Source organism: Dipodomys merriami, unplaced genomic scaffold (assembly GCF_024711535.1).
Source record: "Dipodomys merriami isolate MVZ:Mamm:240054 unplaced genomic scaffold, mDipMer1.0.p SCAF_37, whole genome shotgun sequence".
NCBI lineage: Eukaryota > Metazoa > Chordata > Mammalia > Rodentia > Heteromyidae > Dipodomys > Dipodomys merriami.
Window position 1 is genome coordinate 4,001,366 of NW_027205270.1, and position 20,849 is coordinate 4,022,214.

Genomic DNA, 20,849 nt, shown 5'->3' on the forward strand with positions numbered 1-20,849 from the left:
TAAGGAGGAGAATGCTGTCAAGGATGAGAGCCAGGTCAAATTAAAGATTGGGGATTGAACAGAAACTACAAGTGAAAAAAAAAAAAGCTAAAAGAAAGGAGACAGGTGCACACAATGCACCTGGGTTTGAATTGGAATGAACATTTCCAAAGCAAAAAGAATACAAACAGCTACCATGGATGGGACAGGGATGAGGATAGAGCTGGCAGCACATAGAGTTTGTGTCATTGCTGATAGCCTTTGGTTAGTTGTTAATTAACAGTCTTGTCTCCTTGCAAGCTGCCTTGCCCGAGAGAAGCCAGGACCAAAGCCTGCAGCCCTTTTATGTTGAATCCGGTGTCATGAGATATGTGGCTATGTGATATGATTGCTCTGTGATCTATCTCTCTGTTTTCCCAAGCTGGGTAGAAACACATGACAGTGTCTCAGGGCATTGTCTGTGGAGGTCAGGAAAAGCAGTTCTGTAATTAGATGATGATGTCACCTTTGATGATGAAAGAGTGGAATATTCCCTGTGTGGAGCCATCACTGAAATGCTACTCTCTGCTTCAGAGCTGAGGAGATCCATATACTCAGCACTCCCCCTGTTTACCAAGGGGATTGAGGGATCTCAAGGGAGACTATTACCAAGGCCAGGTATAGTTCCCAAGGGTGCAAACCTTTTGTGCCCAGGAGTAAATGAAAAATCTTTGCATTTCTGTAGAAATGTCTGCACCTCACATCCTGCAGTATTTATCCAGTTATAATTAAGTTGCAGTCTTTCTTTAATGAGAGAAGGGTAAGTGCACTCCCTCATCATGAATTTGGTGTTTTTAGTTCCAAAAATGTCTAATGGCTTCTGCAAGTTTAACACACAGAGGATTGAGGTGAATTATGATTTTATTCCAAATCAGGGCTCCATTCTCCAGCAGCCAATCTACTTTTCCCAGAGCTCGTCTGCCTCTCCCTATGCTGGGAAGGTCCCAAGGCTCCTGCAAGCAATGCTCTCTTTTTAGAGAGCAGAGACTTAGTGATTTCTCTTGAGTGGATTCAGGTTTCATTGTACTTCTCGTAGGGATCTCAAAAGAGACTTGTAGATCCACTTGAGATTTATCCCAGATACTCATTTACCATTCTAAATTTAAATAGAAACAAGCTTTATTATTTATTTATTTACGTAGTATTTCTTACACTACATGGGATACCTGACTATATTTTCTTCGAACTCCTCAGTGCATCACTGAAATTCTGCTAACAGCTCCTCATCACTCTCTTGTGATCCTGTCTGTGGGTTGAAGGGGGCCCAGGGAGTTCAGGAGTAGGAGGCATATTACCTGCATTTGCAGCCATCACCACTTGTGTGTTCAGTCTTGCAGGGTTTCCTGTTTGCTTGCAAATATGGGACTGGATTAATGCTCTGGTGCCAAGTGTGCAGCTATACAAGACAGACCTCTTTTGAGTGATGAAAGGAAATAGCAAGGGGTGCAATTAGCTATTGGTCTTGAGCTTCAGTGCTTCAGGAACTACGATAGGGTTTGAGTGCAGAACGCTTTCCAGAGGGAACCCCCCTCCCCACCCAGGAACAACGATAGGGTTCAAGTGCAGAACGCTTTCCAGAGGGAACCACTCCCCCCCAGGAGCTGAGGGTGGTAGGGTATTCATCTATCAATTTGTACCAATCCAGGACTTCTATGTGGGAAATCTGCACACTGTTGGGCTTGCTGATGGGCCTCCTGTCCCCTTTCTCTCCAAGATATCATATCTGCATGGTGGTCTGACAGCATTTCCTGCTCCTGCTGCCTCTCACTTTGATCTCTTGCCCAGGTGCTCTTTACCTAGCCCTGTCCCAGTACATCTCTTGTATTTCTCATGATGCCCTGGTGTCTGCTTCTTGGACTGCCTGAACTGGCAATTCTCTTCACAGGTGACCTGGTTGGGCACAAGACACAATTCTACTTCACCTTTCCAGTTCTCAGCCTAGAAGTTTCTCAGAGCTTGCCAACGCATGCCATCACAGAATTTAGAATTTACTGCATGTTGGATTCTACCCTTGTATGAGTTGTTAGGGTTCCAGACACCATTCCATTTAGACCCTTAGAGAGTGCTGCTGCTTCCTAGAGAAGAGACAAAGGCATGAGACAGTCAAGACCAAACTTTATTCTGGTATAGAGATTCTTTCCAGGACCCCAGGCAGGAAAACATGGAAACCCCAAGAACAATTTCTCTCCACGTGCATTCTTCTCTCCTAAAATCAGGCCAATGGAGTCAGCTCCTGAGTACCCTTTCCCCAAGATTCCATTAAGTACTATATCTTAGCATCCTGGCAAGAAGTAAAAAAGGTCCCCTCTCTACCCTTTCTACTGTGGGTAGAGTACATGTAAGTACATGATATACATCAGGGCTCCTCCCTGAGAAACAGTGATGACTGAGAGAAGATTGGCATAGCACACACACACACACACACACACACACACACACACACACACACACACACACACTCACACACTGACAGTCACTGGACACTGGATCCCACAGTTGGGAGTAATGTAACCAAGATGGCCCCATGATGTCTCCTATTCTATTACTACTGGACAGTACATCAAGGAAATACGCTTAGGAGATTAACACAAGGTGACACATTTCTATAATAAGTATGAGACCCATGCACAGTGCAAATCATGGTGTTCTTCACATATATGAGCCAACAACATTTTTGTAAGTTAAATGGGCCTTGGAGCATGGGGCAGTAGAAGACTTGCTGGCACTTTCTGAGGTTTCTTTTTTTTTTTTCTTTTGTGCCATATTTGAAACAATCTGGCACCACCCACACAGTCCTTATTTTGCATCTGGTGATACTGTTCAGCTACATCCTTTTAGGTCCCCTTGGCTGATTGGTGGGTTTCCTTTGGAATTATCTCAGGGAATTGTTCATTGCAAAAGCTCTCCAATAGCCCCAGACTTTAGCTGAATAATCCATGTTGAGAGTGGTGAAGAATCTGCTTCTCAGCTGCTTCACACTTGCCGGGAAGTCTGCCCTCATTAGTCTGATTTGTTAGGAATGGTGGGGCATGGTGAGCTTCTTGTGTTTCTAGCTCAAGGCAAATTCAGAGCAGATGCTCAGTAAAGCCTTATTGAGCTCAACTTTAACCTTCTCTTCTGGCTCCCAAGTCTTGATACTTTCTTCTTAGGTACTTTCCATAATCATGTCATTAGCCAGATTCTGGATTGGAAGCATGACTAATGCTTTGGGAAATTTTTGTGTTTTCCACTGAGAGATCTGTACTGAGATGATTTCACTTAGTTTGTTTAATATTTTTCATGCTTCTTTGGAGAATATGGTTCTCAGGCTTTTCTGGTTAATGCCATTGTCACACAACTTCCTCTGGGCAAGTGAATGCCCTTGACAGGTTAAAGTCAGCAACAGTGGTGGGGGGTTGCATTGGTGTGGGTGGCATAGGTCTTCCCTCAGCACTATGAATTCAGGCCGAATGGATCCATACTCAAACGATGAGGAGGATGTCACCCAAAGTTTTTGCTTCCAGCCACATCTGGACACAGTACAGATCTAGGAGGCCGCACGCTCACCTGCTGGAGACCCCAAAGGTGTATCAGGACACAAAGCATTCAGTTCATGGCTCTTTGCAGGCTAACTGTCTTTTGGCATTGGTGGGTCATTCTACCTTTGATAGACAGGAAAGAAGCAAAGCTATGTAGCAGAATGGAGAGACTGAAGGTCTGAGGAAAGATGCAAGGTATCTCTTCCTAGAAGGACAGCTACAGGATCAGATTTCTTTCTTTATGCACATCTGAGCATATGCCTCTTGCTTGCAAAAAGTTAAAATCTAGGTTAGGGACTCTGATCAAAGATACCAAAAGCCCAGATAAAAACCCACATGTTTGACTTTCCTGATGGGGTTCTCAGGTGTGGCATTCAGCCTAGTAAAGCCTGCTGGAGAGTTTCAGGTTTTGACCCATGGTCCTCTGTGCTGGCAAAGACCAAAGAGAATGAGTATACCAAGAATAAATGGGTGAATGTTAGAGAATACCCATCTTCAGGAGCTAGGTATTGTTCATTCTGTTCTTTTTGAGACTACCTTTTTTGGTATCACAAACAAAACTTATACAATCATTGACCCATGGAACATTAAGATTCAAAGGGCTGCTTTGATCATCTAGTTCAGTGCTATTGCTTAAAAAAAAAGAGCTGGGCACTGATGGCTCATGCCTGTAATCCTAGCTACTCAGGAGGTTGAGATCTGAGGATCGTGGTTCAAAGCCAGCTTGGGCAGAAACGTCCCTGTGATACTCTTATCTCCAATTAACCACTCAGAAAACTGGATGTGGCACTATGGCTCAAGTGGTAGAGTGCTTTCCTTGAATATAAAGAGGCTCAGGGACAGTACCCAAGCCCTGAGTTCAAGCCCTACAACCCACCTGAAAAAAGAAAAACAGAAAGAGGCTAAGTGACCTGGGTCTCCTGACTCTTGCTTGGTTCAGAGATTAGCTGGCTTTAGTAGACAGACAGCTTCTGCTTGCATCTTCTGGTTGCTCAGAATGGTCACTAGGAATGTAATGCAGAAGAACCTGATAGCCTCATTTCCAAAATGCTTAAATGAACTGAAGTATTGGGATGCCAAAAGGAGGTGACTGTGTTTTCATGGTTGCTTGGATTTTATGTGGCACCTTCTTTTGCTTACCCTGTCAAGTGATGTGTACTACCAGCTGAAGAGGACTAACCTAAGCATGGCTGAGAATGACTGAAGGAGCTCCAGGCAAATAGATCTGTTGGATCTGGTACTGCGCTACAGAATTCACCCTTAAAGGAGTCACCCACATGCAGCTAAAGTCATTTCTAGAATTATGGCGTGATATATAGGGAAAGTCTAGTTCAGCCATGCCAATTTATAGAGCTCAAAGAAGTTCAGTGATTTGCCTTGGGTCACACAACATGGATGGAGGAGGCTGGCAAAGACAGAAGCATCCAGGTTGGACATACAGATTGACTTTAAGAGTGAACATTTTCACTAAACCATTCACCCTTTCCGAAAGCTCCAATGTTAGGGTGTTTCTGATGGGTTCCAGATCATAGAAATATCCATGCATGAATGAAGCAGGACAAAGACAGTGGTAGTTGCATTTGCTGAAGGCTACCACTTAGGACAGCATGTTAGAGTAGAAGCTGAAGCTCTCTGTCATGGTCTTGGAGTTGCTGCGAGAGGAGCCATTGGAGGTCGGGTCCATGGAGGAGGGTGTAGCCTTGGAGGCCTCCTCTGGGTCCTCCTCATGGGCCCCTACCACAGTGGAGACAGTTGTCTCCAGGCGGCTGACCTTGTACACGCTGCCCTGGGTCTGGAGGTACCGGGTAGATTTCATCTCTAGCCCCTCATAGTCACCAGCATTGATGAAAGGGCAGCATCGGAAGGCATGCTTGAAGCCCAGACGGAACCTGGAGAGAGAATCCAAGGAGAGTGAACTGTGAGGTTGGCCGGCTATCAGAGAACACTCCCACCATTGCATTGAGTTCTCAACATCGGACACACTCAAGCATCACCCTGCCATTCTTTTTAAAATTAGTTCACAGGTTAAAAAAAGATTCCAAGGCCAGTCAGCAAAGTCAAATATAGGACCGGAAGCCAGGTTCAGTGAAGTGCACATTGCTTCTGAGGGCATCTCAGGGCATCCTGTGAGGTCAGAAGACTCTGAGTCAATTCACTGTCAACATAAACCACTCACTCCCTGTTCACTGTGCTCATGACTATCAGGCTCATGGTATAAAAACCTGTTTTAGCAATTCATCCTTTCCCAGTGAAGTCCAATGACTGTAAATAGACTCTCTGTGAGTCTATTTCACAACAGAGGAACCTCCTTCACTTTCTCTGTTAAACAAGCAGAATCTGCCTTTAAACACATGCAGGGAAATTGTTACTGAAAAAAGGAGGCAAGTTGTCAAGCTTTTAGAAGATCTTGCAAATTAGATTAACAGAGATGACTGGGGCAAGTTCAAGAGCATGTCTTTCCTATACTCAATAGTACTTGAGTTTGTCTCAGTTACAAGAAGCTCTTCCCAGTTGATGACTACATTTTTTTTTTGCCAGTCCTGGGGCTTGAACTCAGGGCTTGGGCACTGTCCCTGAGCTTCTTTTGCTCAAGGCTAGCACTCTACCATTTGAGCCACAGCACCACTTCTAGCCTTTTCTGTTTATGTGGTACTGAGGAATCGAACCCAGGACTTCATGCTTGTTAGACAAGCACTCTACCACTAAGCCACATTCCCAGCCCAGTTTGTGTGTGTGTGTGTGTGTTTTGTCTTCCTGCCCCACACAGAGGCTGCTGCTTTGAATGTGTACTGTGTTAGAACCTGGTGTTCCTGCCTCTGCTGGGCACCCTTTGCCAGCAATGGTGATTTCCTTACTGAGGCATTCCTATTGATGAGAGCTACCTCTGATGGGCTCTTCCTGCCCTGACTAGTCTGAATTTGGCTTCTTTTGTTGGGGGGGAGCGGATGGGGAAGGGGTCCTTACACCAATCTGATAAAGTAAGAAATGTGGTTTTCCAGGCCCTGACTCTCTTTTGCTTACTGGTCCTGTTAGAAATACAGTGTGATGGGAATGTGACAGGAGGATCCAACTTACAGGCTTGCCTTGTGTGCATCAACAAGGGAGGTTTTGAATCAGTCCCAACTTCCTCTTCCCTAACACAGTTGCTATAGAAATCCATGGATCCCTGGTTTGATACAACTCCCAATCAGCAAGGGACACAGTGTGTGGTTATATGGCTGCAGTTCCCCAAACTCCTTCCTGTTTTAGTCAGCTGTGCTGATTTAGGATGGCTACTTGTAGACCCTAAAAAGGGAGTGGGGGCTCACCTGTCATTTAGGCAGCAGTAGATGATGGGGTTGTACATGGTGGAGCTCATGGCCAGCCACATGATAGCCAAGTAAACCTGCTGGATAAACTTCTTCAGGTAGAGATCCGGGTTGATGTAGGGCAGGAGGAAGAAGATGTGGAAGGGCAGCCAGCAGATTGCAAAGGTGCACACCACGACGATCATCATTTTCACCACCTGGCAAAGAATGTGAGGCAGGTGAGTCCACCAATACCATCTCCTTTCAGTGCTATTTTCTTCCCCTCCCCCTTCACGGCATACACTATAGGGTATAGGGTAGGAGATAGTTACAATACTGGCTTACAGAGAGGAGGAGGAAGAACTTTCTTTCATATTTAGAGCTGAAGGATTTTGATTATGTCAATATTTTTGAATGTGGCCCAGGATCTGCAGCATCATTATCACTGGGAACTTGTTAGAGATTCAAGTTCCAGGTTTCTGGAATTAAAACTCTGAGGGTGAGACTCAGAATCCTTTGGTGGATAAACCCTTGAAGTGATTTTGATATTGTGGAATGTGGCCCTCCTGGGTGGCCTGGAGATCAGCTGGCTGGAGCAGGCACTTGTTACTTGGTCTGAAGGCTGAAGGTGTGGGAAGGGGGAAAGGGAGAGAAGAGACTGGGAGAGCCACAGCAAGGACCTATTTGTAAAGGAGATTCAAAATAAGATTTTAGGAATACTGGGTATTGTAGTCTGAATTCTTGCGTGATTTCCAATTTATATGTTAAGATCTGAATTCTCAACATGATGGTAATTAGAGGGTGGGGCCTTTGGGAAGAAATTAGGTCTTAAGGGAGCCTCCTGAAAGGGATTAGATCCCTTAGAAAAGAGGCAAGGGTGCTTGTGTGTGGGTACACAGAGGGAGGAGCCCATAAACCAGACGTGGTCCTCACCAGACACCCAATCTGCTGGTGCCTTCATCCTAGACTTCACAGCCTCCAGAGCTGTGAGAACTTGCTTCTCACAAATTTCCAAAGGCATTTTCTTAGAGCAGCCTAAATGGACTAAAATTCTGGATGCCACAATCTTTTCTCTTCAAGAAATCCCAGGGAAGATGTATATGGCATCCATATAATCATATACCACTCAAGGAAGTACCAAGTGGAGAAAAAGAACAGAGAATCCTTCATTTACTGACATGCAAAGTTCTTAGAATTTTTATGTAAAAGAAACACCACTGTGTATTTACTATTTATTGATACAAAGAAAACAATGTGTGTGTCTGATATACAAATCCTCATATATAAAAGGCTTAGCAAAAAAATAACAGGGGGTTATCATGTTGTGTGTATCTTTGTGCATTTGTGCATAGGTGGTTTCCTGTACATATGTATATTTGAATGTATATGCATGTTTTATGACTAAATGTACTATGTGTGTATGAGTGTATGTGTGTATGAATGTATAAGTGTGTATACAAATGTTTGTATATGTATTTAACAAGTGTATATGGATATGTATGAATTCATGATTGTATATTCGTGAAGGTATATGAGAATGAGTTTATGTATTTATGTGTGTAACTGTGTGGCATAATTGAGTATGTCTGTGTGTGAATGAGTATGAATGTGTTTGAGCTTGGCTAAGAGTGGGTGCATGCAAATGAGATTTATGAATGCGTGCAATGAGTACATGCATGTATGTATGTGTAAGTACATATGTATTGTATGTGTGTAATATAAGTATGTATCTGTATAATGAGTGTACATAAGTGTGGTATACATTTGTGTAATGAATATATATGTGTGCACACATGTATATGGAAATGAGAATATTACACAAGTAGTAGGTATGCATGAGTGTGTTTCTATGAGTGAATGAGTATGTGGAAATGTGTTTATGCATGTGTGCATGTGTGAGTATAGTGCATGAGTATAAGTGTGTATGTGTACAAGTATGAGGGTAAATGAGTTTCTTATGCACATGAGTAGTGTATTTATGCATGCATGAGTGTGTAGGGATGTATGAGCACGGATGTATGAGTTTATGTATGCAAGTGTGTGAATGAATGTATAATGTGTGTAAGGGGATGAGTATAGGCATGTGTATGAGTGTGCATGTATGTGTATGGGCATGTGCAGAAAAAGACCCCTCTCTGTTCCCTAGACCTAGGGACATTTTATGCCTGATGCTCTAGTGCCAGCAGGTTGTCAACCCTGCTTGCCAGTCTGTTTTCTGTGCCAGGGTGGGTGCTGCCTGCCTCTTGCTCACCTTGCGCTTGGCAGAGACTTGCTCATGGTACCGGTCTGAGGAGTCCCCAGGGATCTCACTGGCCCACAGTGTGATCCCCACCACAGTGTAGGCATAGCCGATTACCAGCAGGGGGAGGAAGTAGATGAGCACGGTGACACAGATGTGGTACCTGCAACAAGGTAGACAGGAAGGTCAGTCTAAGAAATAGCAGGGGTGGTTAAGGCTTGGCTCAAAGGCTTTGGGCTCAAAGGCTGGGTGATAGGGCACAGTGTGGACCATGTTGATTTCAGAGCAAATGGATTTTGAGCTATGTTACTGCAGCAATACACATTCTATCTTGTTAAAGGCAAGCTTCTGCTAAGTAGAAGATAGAAGTAAGGGTTTTGCATTTTGAGAAAAGACAAATTTTTGTCAAGGAGTCTTTGGTTCATTTGTCTAGTTTTAACTTTTTTCTCATTACTAATAGTTGATAATCAAATAATAACGGTAATAATACTATCTTGGGAACACTTACTCTAGCTCATGGCTATGGTTTGGTTCTCAAAGCTTCATGTGCTAGGAGCTTGGTCCCCATTGTTGGTAGAGGTGGAATCTTTAAGAGGTGGGGTCTAGTGGAAGGCTCCAAGGTTATGGGGAAACCGCTTTCGTGTCTGCATTAGTGCTGTTTTCTAGGAGTGGTCAGGCCCCATTGAGACTAGTTTTGGTTCTTTGTGAGAACGAGAGTTTAACACCTTGTGTGAAATCACTGGGTGAACAGATTGCTCCCCATTCTTGCAATACTCCTGCCTCTGTGCTACCATCTACCATGAGGTTTCTTCTAGGGCTGAGCTGATGCTTGGGCTTTTAGAACTGTGAGCTAAGTAATTCTCTTTTTTTTTCTATAAAATACTATGCTTTTGTTATGAAACCCCCAAAATACTGATAATCACTGTGCTAATAATATAGTGAAATTATTCGTAGCAGAAATGGTAGCTAAGTTTGGAGTACTTATGAAGAGAATAATGCCAAACATTTTATTGGCATTCTCATATTCAGTCTTTAAAGCACATTATCATCATCCCATTTTGTAGATCAGGAAACCAAACTTCAGAATTCTTTAATTTGTCCCAATTCTTAACAGGTAGTGGTGAGGGGTTGGGGTCAGGATGTAAGTTGGTGACCCCAGACCAGTTTCTTGTTACTGGAGAAAATTCACCCAGATTCTATTTCCTGCTCTTTATAGCTTATGCTAATTTTCTGCAATTTTTTCCCAACAGTGAAAACACACTTATGCACTCAATTTCTCCTTTATGGACACTCAATTTGCTTCCAGGTACTTGTTTGTGAAGCCCCACAGCTTTGCCACTTCTTCAGTCCCCTCTGGATATTAAAAATACTTGAAGAGTTCTTAAGCAATGAACCAGAGATTCAGTGAAGTAGAGTAAGAGCTTGTCCTTGTTCTGTGCAGACAAGCTCCTGGATCAGCAGGCTGTCAAGGTCACCTGGGTTGTGTTTTCTGGGACCTGCTGGATCCTCCAGTAGCCACAGCAATGACCATGTGATGTGTTTCCTACATGATCTCAGTCCCTCTGTCAGGTTGATTACTAATGGTGCTTACTCTAAGCAAAGCACTTAGAGACAAGGTCCGAGTGGGCTGGGGGTTGGAGAGTTGCCAGATGCTGAGACCCCCAAGAGGACTCCTGTCTTCTCCCTGGAAGAACAGCTCTGTCTCATGAAAACTGATGGACCTAAACACACTGGCTGAGCTTCTGGGAATGCATGTGGGCTCAGGGTTCTGATGAGAGGACCCTGCAGTTCAGTTGATGCTTTCTTCTCTACACCAGTGGTTATTACCCTCAAACAAGCCACAGACCCACTGGAAGGGCTTGTGCAGTGTCAGAGGGCTGAGCATTTATAGCATGTTCCCAGGTGCTGCTGCTACAGTTCCTGGTTCAGATTCTTGAGAAATATTGTCTTTAACCAGTGGTTCTAACCCCAAATGCCTAGGAGAGCCACTGGGGAGCTTCTGAAATGATGAGTGTCTGGAGGTGGCAATTCAATCAGCCTAGCTGTGGGAGCAGAAAATTCTCCAAGTGATTTTAGTAAATTTCCCAAGTTATTCTAATGAACAGCTAGCATGGAAAAAAACTGCTGTTTCTGATTGTAGATCTTTGAGGCCAAAGAGTGCCTGCTGGAACCCATGGTGGGTTGTGGTTGAAGGACTTCATTAAAATCTGTATTGAACATGCTTTATGGTGTCTGTATCCGATGATTTGGCAGCAGCAGCCTTGCTGGTAAGGAAGGTCTAACTAATTCCTGGAGAAAACGAAGCACTCTGCTGGTAACATGCCTTCCCATGCAAACTAATAACTTATACCCCATACCTGTCTGCTTTTTGGGGGTTTGCTAGACCCAAAGGACACTTCTGTCCTGAACCCTCAAAGCCAGGCATCGGACTTCCATAGTGTAAAGCCTGCAGAAATAATTCAAACTAGCCAATCCTCAACTTGCTTACCAAGCCTCATAAATTCTTTCCAGAGAAAACCCCAGTTAAAGCTTTCCCTGTGGTGTGAGAACAGGTTCCTTCACTTTAGGAGCTGTGAGGAATAAAGCCGTTTTTTTCCCCCCAGTGTTGATTATTTTGATTTACAGATCTCACCAATCCTAAATAAGAAAGGAAACCAGAATTTTAAAACAACACATCCTTTGGGAAAACCTGAATCAGGACATTAGGGTAACGCTGAAGTAAAACATCTTTTGCCAGTCTTTTTTCTTTCTTTCTTTTTGAGTGTGCAAGTCTTGGGCTTGAACTCAGGGCGTAGGCACTGTCCCTAAGCTTCTTTTTGCTCAAGGTAGCACTAGACTACTTGAGCCACAGTCCCACTTGTGCCTTTTTTTTGTTGTTTCTTTTAGTTTATTGGAGATAAGAATCTCGTGGATTTTCCTGCTTGGGCTGGCTTTGAAAGTTGATCCTCAGATCTCAGCCACTTCAGTAGCTAAGATTATGGGAGTGAGCCGCCGGTGCCCAGCATATTTTTTTATTCTTCCTTTTTCAAAGAAGAAAAATAATTTTGTTATTTATTTGGAAACACAAATAAGAAGAACTTAACTTCAGCAAAAAGTGTTACATCAACTAAAGCATTGGCTTTTCTATGTTCAAACAGGAATAATTAGAAGTAATAGGAGATCAGGTGATCAAAGTTCTAGGCCAGCTCAGGTATAAAAATTTGTGAGACTCCATCTCAATCAATGGCTAGGGACAGTGGTGTAAGCTTCCCATCCCTAGGAACACTGGGGAAGCACAAATATGAGCATTGCAGACCAGGATGGCTGGGACATAAAGGAAGACTCTACCTTGAAAATAACCAGATAAATGGATAAACAAATGTGGTGTATTTATGCAGCAAACTACCATTCAGAGCTAAATTGGAATGGAATTCTGAAATATGGGTAAACATTTAAAATATTATGCTAAGTGAATAAACTAGAAGGACAAATACTGTAGAATTCCACTTATATGAAATACATGCCATAAAGACAGGAAGAGACAGAAATTAAACAGTAACTCTTACTCTTTAACTCCTGTTATTTAACTGGCTGTAAATCTTCTGTTTGGGATGATGAAATTGATAGTGATGACTGGTCATACGACATTGTAAATATTCTTAATGCCATTTTATTGTACATTTTAAAATGATTAAGCTGGTATATTTTTATATTATTGCATTTTAATCACAATAAAATGATTACAGAAAAAAAAGATTTCAACAAGTCTTGGATCATAGGTCTCCAGACTTACAGTTTCCTGTTTCCCCCAGGCATTTCTGAAACCTCACTTTTACAAAAATGATAGATTTAACCCTTGGATAAGCTCCAAGATGAAACATATCCTTCCGAATCTTGTTCAAACAAACCCTCAAGGCTGATAAATTACAAAAGTTCAATCTAAGCAGTGTCCAACTTATCAAAAATTCTAGAGGAATGTATGTTGAATGGAAGTTCATCACTATAATATTATAAAAATAAACTCATTTTTTTTTTGCCAGTCCTGGGGCTTGAACTCAGGGCCTGGGCACTTTCTCTGAGCTTCTTTTGCTCAAGGCTAGCACTCTAACACTTGAACCACAGCACCACTTCTGGCCTTTTCTGTTTATATGGTACTGAAAAATTTAACCCAGGGCTCCAAACATGATAGGCAAGCACTCTACCACTAAGCCACCTTCCCAGCTCGTAAACTCATTTCTTTCATCTTCATACTTTTTTGAGGGAAATTTTGTTTTACCAAATTTTATAATTAGCTCAAGTTAGCTATAGGAGTTACTCAAATGTGTGTGTCTATTATTTTAGAAAGCTGGTCAATGAACCAGTATAATCCTATTTTGTGTGATTTCACACTTATGTTGGCTTTCATTTCAAAATATATCCTAGATCCCTGCCAGGCAGGATTTTATGAGCTTTCAAGAGTAATATCTTCCTTGGGAGAAGAGATCTAGGGTCAGCAATGAACTGGAAGTGAGCTGGAGAAAGAGCCAGAAATGAAAGGAGAGGCAGTGACAGAAGGAACTGCTTTGTCCACTTAATGAGATGCGTTCCAGGTAGTGTAGACATGGGGGAGGAGGAACAGTACAGTCATTGTGATCATTAAATCTTGCTGATGTGCTTATCGGAACCTTCAGAAGAAAACTGCATGCAATGGATTCATGCCTTTATTCCAACTAGTTCACTCCTTTAAGCAGTGAATAGGGCTGGAAGCATTTACAGGATAAACTTGTTTAACATGGACCATGTAGCCCCCAGTCTCACAGATTCCTGGTCCTCAATGCACTAATACCTTAATGCTCACTAATCCAGGTTTAGCAGTTTTGGTTTCTGAAGTAATCCTCATCATCTGAAATCCAAATTTACAGTTTATTAAATAATATCTAGGTGTCTTCATAATGGACTTACTGGAGACTCTAGATGCCTTGGAATAGTGGAAGAAGGAAGCCAAATGCTCATGGCTCTGTGTCTCCTATCTTCACCTCTAACTTGCTACATATGGTTGTGTTTAGAAGGTGGTAGGTGGAAGAGTTCAGCTCCTACACAAAGACTGAAGAGCACTGATGCACTCCTAGTCTCCTTCAGTGCATTAGCCATCTCTACAATATTGCTGCAACATAAACATTTAACATCCTCTCAAGTAACCCCTGTGACATACTGCTCATTACCTCAAATGCTGAGCTACACCAGTGACCTTTGGAGGCTTGTTAGAGATGCAGATTCTCAGGCTCAACCCTGATTGGGCCAAATCAAAAATCTGAGATTTCATAAGCAAGTTCAAGTTTGAAGTGCATGGCTGTCCCTCTTGGCTGTGCTTTGGGAATGACCTGTGGAATCTTGAGAAATTCCAATGTGTGGAGCCCATCCCAGAGCTTCTGATCTAATTAGCCTGCAGTAGAGACCTGGGCACTAGAGCATTAGGAGCTCTCAGGGTGTTTCTTCTGGGTAGCCAGGGCTAAGAATCACAGACACAGAACTTTCTGGCTCTGGTAGCTCCTTTGAAACAGAGGGGAAGTCCCTGGCCTTAGAGTATTCACTACTCCATTCAAGGTTAAAAGACGCAAACGGACTCCATCTTCTTGGCATGTCCTGTAAACACAAGATGGCTTGACTGTGTTAGTGGGGAAGTAAAGGGGAACTGGTCACCAGAAGTGGATCCAAGTGGGCAGTCCAGAGATGGTGGTGGCTACAGAGTTCCCAGTGGTGAGTTTAAGTTGTTAGGTGGTAGCAGAGGCTATGGCAGAGAAGGAGGCCCCACGCACGTAGACAGAGGTAGTCTATGCAGAGGTGTCATGTCCCTTGGTCAGGCTTCCCAGTTTAGCAGATGATACCAGATCATCTGAAGATTTGATGTCCCTGAAGATGTTCTGTAAATCCCTTCCAGCCCCAGGGCTCTGGTATAGAAATGTTTGGCGGACAACTTCCACCAGGTGGCACCATACTGCAGCTGGCCCCTGGACCAATCAGTATTTCCTTTAGATTACTAGCTCTCAGTAAATGAGCAGAAGAAAGAATGCACATTTAAGTGCTTGGACCCATTGGACAGTCTACATTGCCTGTCCTTTACTCTACCCACACACCTTACCCTATCATATATAATTCTGTTGCTTGTGCTTGTGTAAGCATGCACTTTGCAAACCCTGGAATGTTCCAAAGCTGTGGAGAACAGAGCTGCATTTTATTGGTGACATGCTTGCTCTGAATGTCAGTGGGTACTGGCTAATGTTTTGCTGCTACAGCTCAATCCCTTTGAACCCTCCACCTGGATCTGGCACTCGGTTACATTATTCTTTGGCTGAGGATGGGCTGGCTGATCCATCACTGCAGTGTGTCCTGGCTGGATGAATGCCCAGGGATGGATTTGGGTGGATTCTGCCTGGACTATTACCACCCACGATGAACACTGACATATGGAGACCTGGGATTTGGGCATGAGAAGTGGAACTTGTATTTTATCGTTTTACCAGGCATTGAAAATATGGTTGTTTTTGGTGGGACATTGTTTAGAAATTGCTTCAAGCAGTGCCAGCTAATAAGAATAAACTTTTTTCTGTATAAATAAGTCAAACCATAAATGTGAGTGTTGGCTGGCATTTAACACTTCATCGTCCCTGGGGTATAGGAAAACACATAAAATAATTGGAACAGTCCTGGTCCCAGTAGCCTAACTACCAAACTTCTGGCCTTTGTCCTAAGTTGTCATGACAGGAAAACAGTTGTCTCTACGAGAGAAATCTCAGCATAGCAGCCACTAATAAACAGCCAGAAAGCTGAGGACTATTGAAGAAGACTTCTAGTAGCAAGGGTGGAACAGTGAGAATTGCTATAGGCTTGTACAAGATATAGAAATTTGACATTTTCTATGTGTAGTAGTTTCATTGTAAAGGTGTTTCTGGGAAGTGGATTTGACTTTATCCCGTTACCTCTGGGACTTCAGGGAGCAGCTGCTGCTGACCCTTTTTTAAACTGGAAAATTAAAAGGACAGGAAAATAAATTGCCTTGTTCAAGTCACACCAAGTTGAAATGGGAGTAGAAAACAGATCTGTCTTTTTCTCATTTCAGCTCTTTGCATGTTTTCTTTTTGCTGCTAAGATGTGTAAAGAAGAATGGATAGTTGTCACTCAAATCATACAAACTAGTTTTTTTTTCAAAAAGCAAATACATCGAGCACACAAATTATCTGCAGCATTTAATAATGGCATACAACTCATTAAACAGCATAGCTTAAAACATCAGACGTAGAGCTCAATTCCACATAGATGGATGACTTGGAGTGTAGCCAACTGGATTCTAATTTATATCTGGATTCCTCCTAGTAGTTTCATAGCTTCTGTCAGGTAACTGAGAATCTCAGTTACCTGAGAATAACATGTGGGAAAGACAAACACTGTGCTTTCTAGCATAGATAATAGCCACTTATTATGCCCCACACAGGTTACCTATGTATAGTTTCCATCAACAAATTGAACAAGGCCATTTACATGTCTCACTGAAATGATTAAGAAGATGCCATTAATCAATTTGAAGTCTTGTATGTGAGAAGACAAACATTCTTAATGTGGGAGTGTTGACAGATTTTTCTGCTTCCCTAAGTTGGCCAAGGTAAATGTGATAATTGTGGACCATCTTTTATGTGACTCACTTATCCTACAAAACAGAGACCCCCTTTTTTTTTTTTTTGTCGGTCGTGGGGCTTGAACTCTGGGCCTGGGCCTTGTCCCTCAGCTCTTCAGCTCAAGGCGAGCGCTCTACCACTTGAGCTACAGCGCCACTTCCGGTTTTCTGGTGGTTTTATTGGAGATAGGAGTCTCACGGTCTCTCCTGCTCAGGCTGGCTTTGAACCGCGATCCTCAGATCTCAGCCTCCTGAGTAGCTAGAATTACAGGCGTGAGCCACCAGCGCCCGGCTAGAGACCCCCTTTTTTTGATAGAAAGAAAACCTAGGTTGATTTCTACAATACGGATGGAAAACCCAGGTTGCTTTCAATGAAGACAAAGAAGCATTGGCGGAGGAGTTGTAAAGGGATTTGTGGTGGGACATGAGAGTAATGAGAGAGACTTGAAAAATATATCTAACGATGGGCTCTTTAATAAAATTCTTGTTTTATTATTTACACCCATTAAATCGGGCTTCCTGAATTTGACTTTGTGTAGCCGCTGCGTCTTTACAAAATCACATACCTTCTTAGAAAAATAATCTTCAAGCTTGGGGATAGCCTTGGACTGAGAGACAGCACCTACAATTAGCAATTTTATTCCCTTCAGTGCTGGCGATTGACTGGAGCGTGAGGCCTGCTAGGCAAACACTTTACCATTGCTGTTCTCTCTCCCCCATAGTGCACCTTCAGCAATGGATGAGGACCATAGAACATAGAGACTGCATAGTTGCTGCAAGGCCCCATTTAATCCCCCACATAACTGTCAATGAATCTTCTTCTTGGACTAGGTCCAGAGGATGTACTAATAGGAAGACAGATAATAAATGACTATATCACAAACAAATATAAAATCATAAATAAGTTCACTGCACAAACAGAACAGAGAGCAATGGTAGAGAAGACCAGGAGATAATACTCGAAGGACTTGGATGGGGTCATGTTTTCAGAAAGCCTTAAAGGCCTGTCAGGTAGTTATGTGAAGCATGCAGGGTTAGGTGGCTCATGGAGAGATAAGAGCAGACAACTTAAAGTTCTGAGGTCCAAATGAGCTGGGAACACTGGAGCAGCCAAGAGAAAGCCCTGGTGGCAGGAGTCAAAGAGTTCATAGCTGGGTGCCATGAAATGTGACTATATCCAGCCTCCAGGGAGGTGGGCCTTCACTTGAAATGTCACAGAAAGTCAACGTAGGGTTAGGCAGTATAGAACATGATCCAGCTTTGATTGGCAGGGCTGGCGGCAGGGGTGGGAGTTAGGTACACAAACCCAGGCTCAGATAAGAGGCTGTTCTTTCATGCAGACCAGACACAATGGAAGCCAGGAATGAAAGGCAATATTGTTCCGGGTTCTCCAGGGAAATGATGTTTTGGTTTTGGTCTGTGTCTATCTTTTTCTGTCTCTCCCCCTGCTCCTTCTGTTTGTATATCTATATAGAATAATTTAAAGAATTACTTCCACAGTGGTGGGGATGGGTAAGTCTGGGATCTGTGGTGCAGATTAGCAGGCTGCAGACTTGGGTAAGAGTTGATGCTGCAGCCGTGAGGCAGAATTCCTTCTCTTCAAGCAAATTGCATGTGCTCAGATGGCTTTCAACAGACTGCATAACGGTGTGGCATGAATATGTATGAAAGGTCCCTAAAAGCTCATGCACGGAAGCAAGAAAGGCTTGTTCTCAGCTGGTGGTGCTATTCTGGAGGGTCTGGAAAGTTGCGGACCTTGTTGGAGGAAGTCAGTCACTGGAGGCATGTCCTTGGTGGCTGTATCTTGCCCTGGACTCTGTCCCTCTGTCTCTCCCTGTTTCCTCTCAGCCTTGAGATGAGGAGCCTTTGCCACATGCTTCAGTTGCCAAAATATTGTCTCAGCATAGGCTTGGAGTCAGCTAAGCCAAGGAATACAAAGTTAAACTTGTGATAGCATGAGCCAAAATAAGTTGTTCTGTCTTTTAAGTTGTTTCATTACGTTTTAGTCACAAGGGTGAAAAGTCTGATATAGATAAGTGTAGTTGACATTATAGTGGGTAATCTCTTTCATTTAAAGGAATGTACATTGACAATGCCTTCACAGTAACATTTAATGTTTGGTTAGTAGCTTAGCCATCTGACATACAGTGGACCATCATATGTGCACAGCTTGGATAGGGAGATCTGGAGAAAAGTCAGGGGATGATGATGATGATGACCTCCATCACTGCCATACTAACAGCTAACAAGATATACAGACTTTGTTTTAAATGCTCATTCACTTCCCAACAGCAATGTCTGTTTTTTTTGTTTTTGTTTTTGTTTTGTTTTTGTCAGTCGTGGGGCCTGAACTCTGGGCCTGGACACTGTCCCTCAGCACTTCAGCTCAAGGCTAGCACTCTACCACTTGAGCCATAGCGCCACTTCTGGCCTTTTCTGCTTCTGTGGTGCTGAGGAATCAAACCCAGGACCTCATGCATGCAAAGCAAGCACTTTACCACTGAGCCACCTTCCCAGCCCAGCAATGTCTGCTTTATAGACAATAAAACCCAGACACAATGATTGCAAAGTGCTTCTATACCACTGCACTCATCATGACTCCAGGGCCCACTCATAGAGGTTATTGTGTAAATAACAGTTCCTGAAGTTGTGCAGTGCCATTGACCTTGACAGAGAGTTGCAGTAACTGGCCCAAGAATTTTATATTATACAGAGTATCTAGGGTGAGAAGGGTTGTAAAATTACATAGAAATATATTTTTATTCTCTGTATATATATTTAATAACATAGGAAGTAAAAAAAATAACAAAAATATTAAAATAGTTATCACAGTAATTTGTTAAGGGATAGGCATATCAAAATGCAAATGGTAAGTCAAACATTTAAAATATGTGTGTGATAGGATCACAGAGATGGTGGCTATCTGACTATATGAAGAATGCAAATGACTCAATCGCAAAAACCCAAATAGTCCAATGAAAAATGGACAAAAGATCTGAAAACATATTTCAAAAGAACATACAAATGACCAACATATATATGAAAATATATTCAATATCACTAATTACCAAAGAAATGTAAATCGAAGGCATAGTGAACTATCACCTCATGCCTTTAGAACAGATGTTATCAACAAAAGACAGCAAGTGTGGGTGAGGATGTGGAGAAATGTGAACCTTTATTTATTAGTGGTGGTAATATAAAATAGTGCTCTTTCAGAAGACAGTAAGAAAGTTTCTGAAAAATGTAAAAATATGACCCAGTTTAGCATATATATCCAATTCAGTGTATATAACTAAAGGGAATGAACTCCGTATGTTAAAAAGATACCTTCACTCATGTATTGGTTACAGTGTTGTATACAACAGCCAAGACGCAGAATTGACCTGAAGTGTCCATCAATGGATGAATAAATAAGGACAATGGGATATCAAAATACACAACAGAATTCTATGAAGCCATTAATATATGAAATCCTAGCACTTGTGATAGTATGGATAAATCTGGAGGACATGAGGTCAAATGAAATACTCAAAATCTTCTAGTTGTTTTGAATACATACTACGTTGTTGACTGCGGTTATCATACGATGCAAAAAAAGTCCCAAACTCATTTCTCTTCTTTTATTTCCCTTCACCATCCAGTCTTCATCTCCTCATATCCTCTCATGCTCTCTGATTTAAGGAGGTTTTTGCAGATCACTGGGAAGATAAAAGTTAATGTGCCGGAAGTATATATTTGATTAGGAATCGAATGCTAACTGGGTGTGAAGTGCCTTGGGGGTTCAGAGGACTGGGAGGGATTTAGGAAGTCCAACTTGAGTAGCTCTCAGTGGCACGCTATGGACATGAAAAAGGATAGATTTGGGTTGGTGCCAAAGAAGGGAGGGGATCTCAGACTCTACCCTTTGTAATGTTAAACTGGTGACTTTAGGTTCTCAGAACAAAGGTGAACACATTCTTTTCAGAGGCATGGTAGTAATTATTTAGGTTTTGCAAACCCAAAGTTGCTGTCACAACTGCCCCACTCAGCCATTGGAATGCAAAGCAACCACTAAACTTTCCTTCCTCTCCTGGTCCCTTGCCCTCCTCCCATTTCTTGGTGCTAGTATTAGGGCTTACACTCAGGACCACGGTGATCTCCCTTAGCTTTTTGTTCAA

General features: G+C 42.7%; 1 protein-coding gene and 1 long non-coding RNA gene across 4 annotated transcripts in view; both read right to left on the bottom strand.

Annotated features, from left to right (window-relative positions):
• Positions 1 to 901: 901 nt before the first annotated feature.
• LOC138804570 (uncharacterized) lies at positions 902 to 1,921 on the bottom strand. Its single transcript, XR_011365297.1, has 3 exons — positions 1,815 to 1,921; positions 1,314 to 1,414; positions 902 to 1,114 (listed from the first exon to the last, which is right to left on the bottom strand). It is a non-coding gene; the product is annotated as an uncharacterized lncRNA (long non-coding RNA).
• Positions 1,922 to 2,126: 205 nt separating this feature from the next.
• Positions 2,127 to 20,849, bottom strand: part of Tacr1 (tachykinin receptor 1) — a 138,630-nt gene continuing 119,907 nt past the window's right edge. Inside the window, exons 3-6 of one of the 3 annotated variants that reach the window (XM_069989076.1) lie at positions 9,075 to 9,225; positions 6,845 to 7,041; positions 5,308 to 5,425; positions 2,127 to 3,564 (exon numbers count right to left, since the gene is read on the bottom strand). In XM_069989076.1, the coding sequence (XP_069845177.1) occupies positions 3,499 to 3,564; positions 5,308 to 5,425; positions 6,845 to 7,041; positions 9,075 to 9,225 (532 nt within the window). In that variant the 3' untranslated portion in view covers positions 2,127 to 3,498. Of the gene's footprint in view, positions 5,426 to 6,844; positions 7,042 to 9,074; positions 9,226 to 20,849 lie in introns of all 3 variants that reach the window. The other 2 variants (XM_069989075.1, XM_069989073.1) reach the window with 2 other exon arrangements.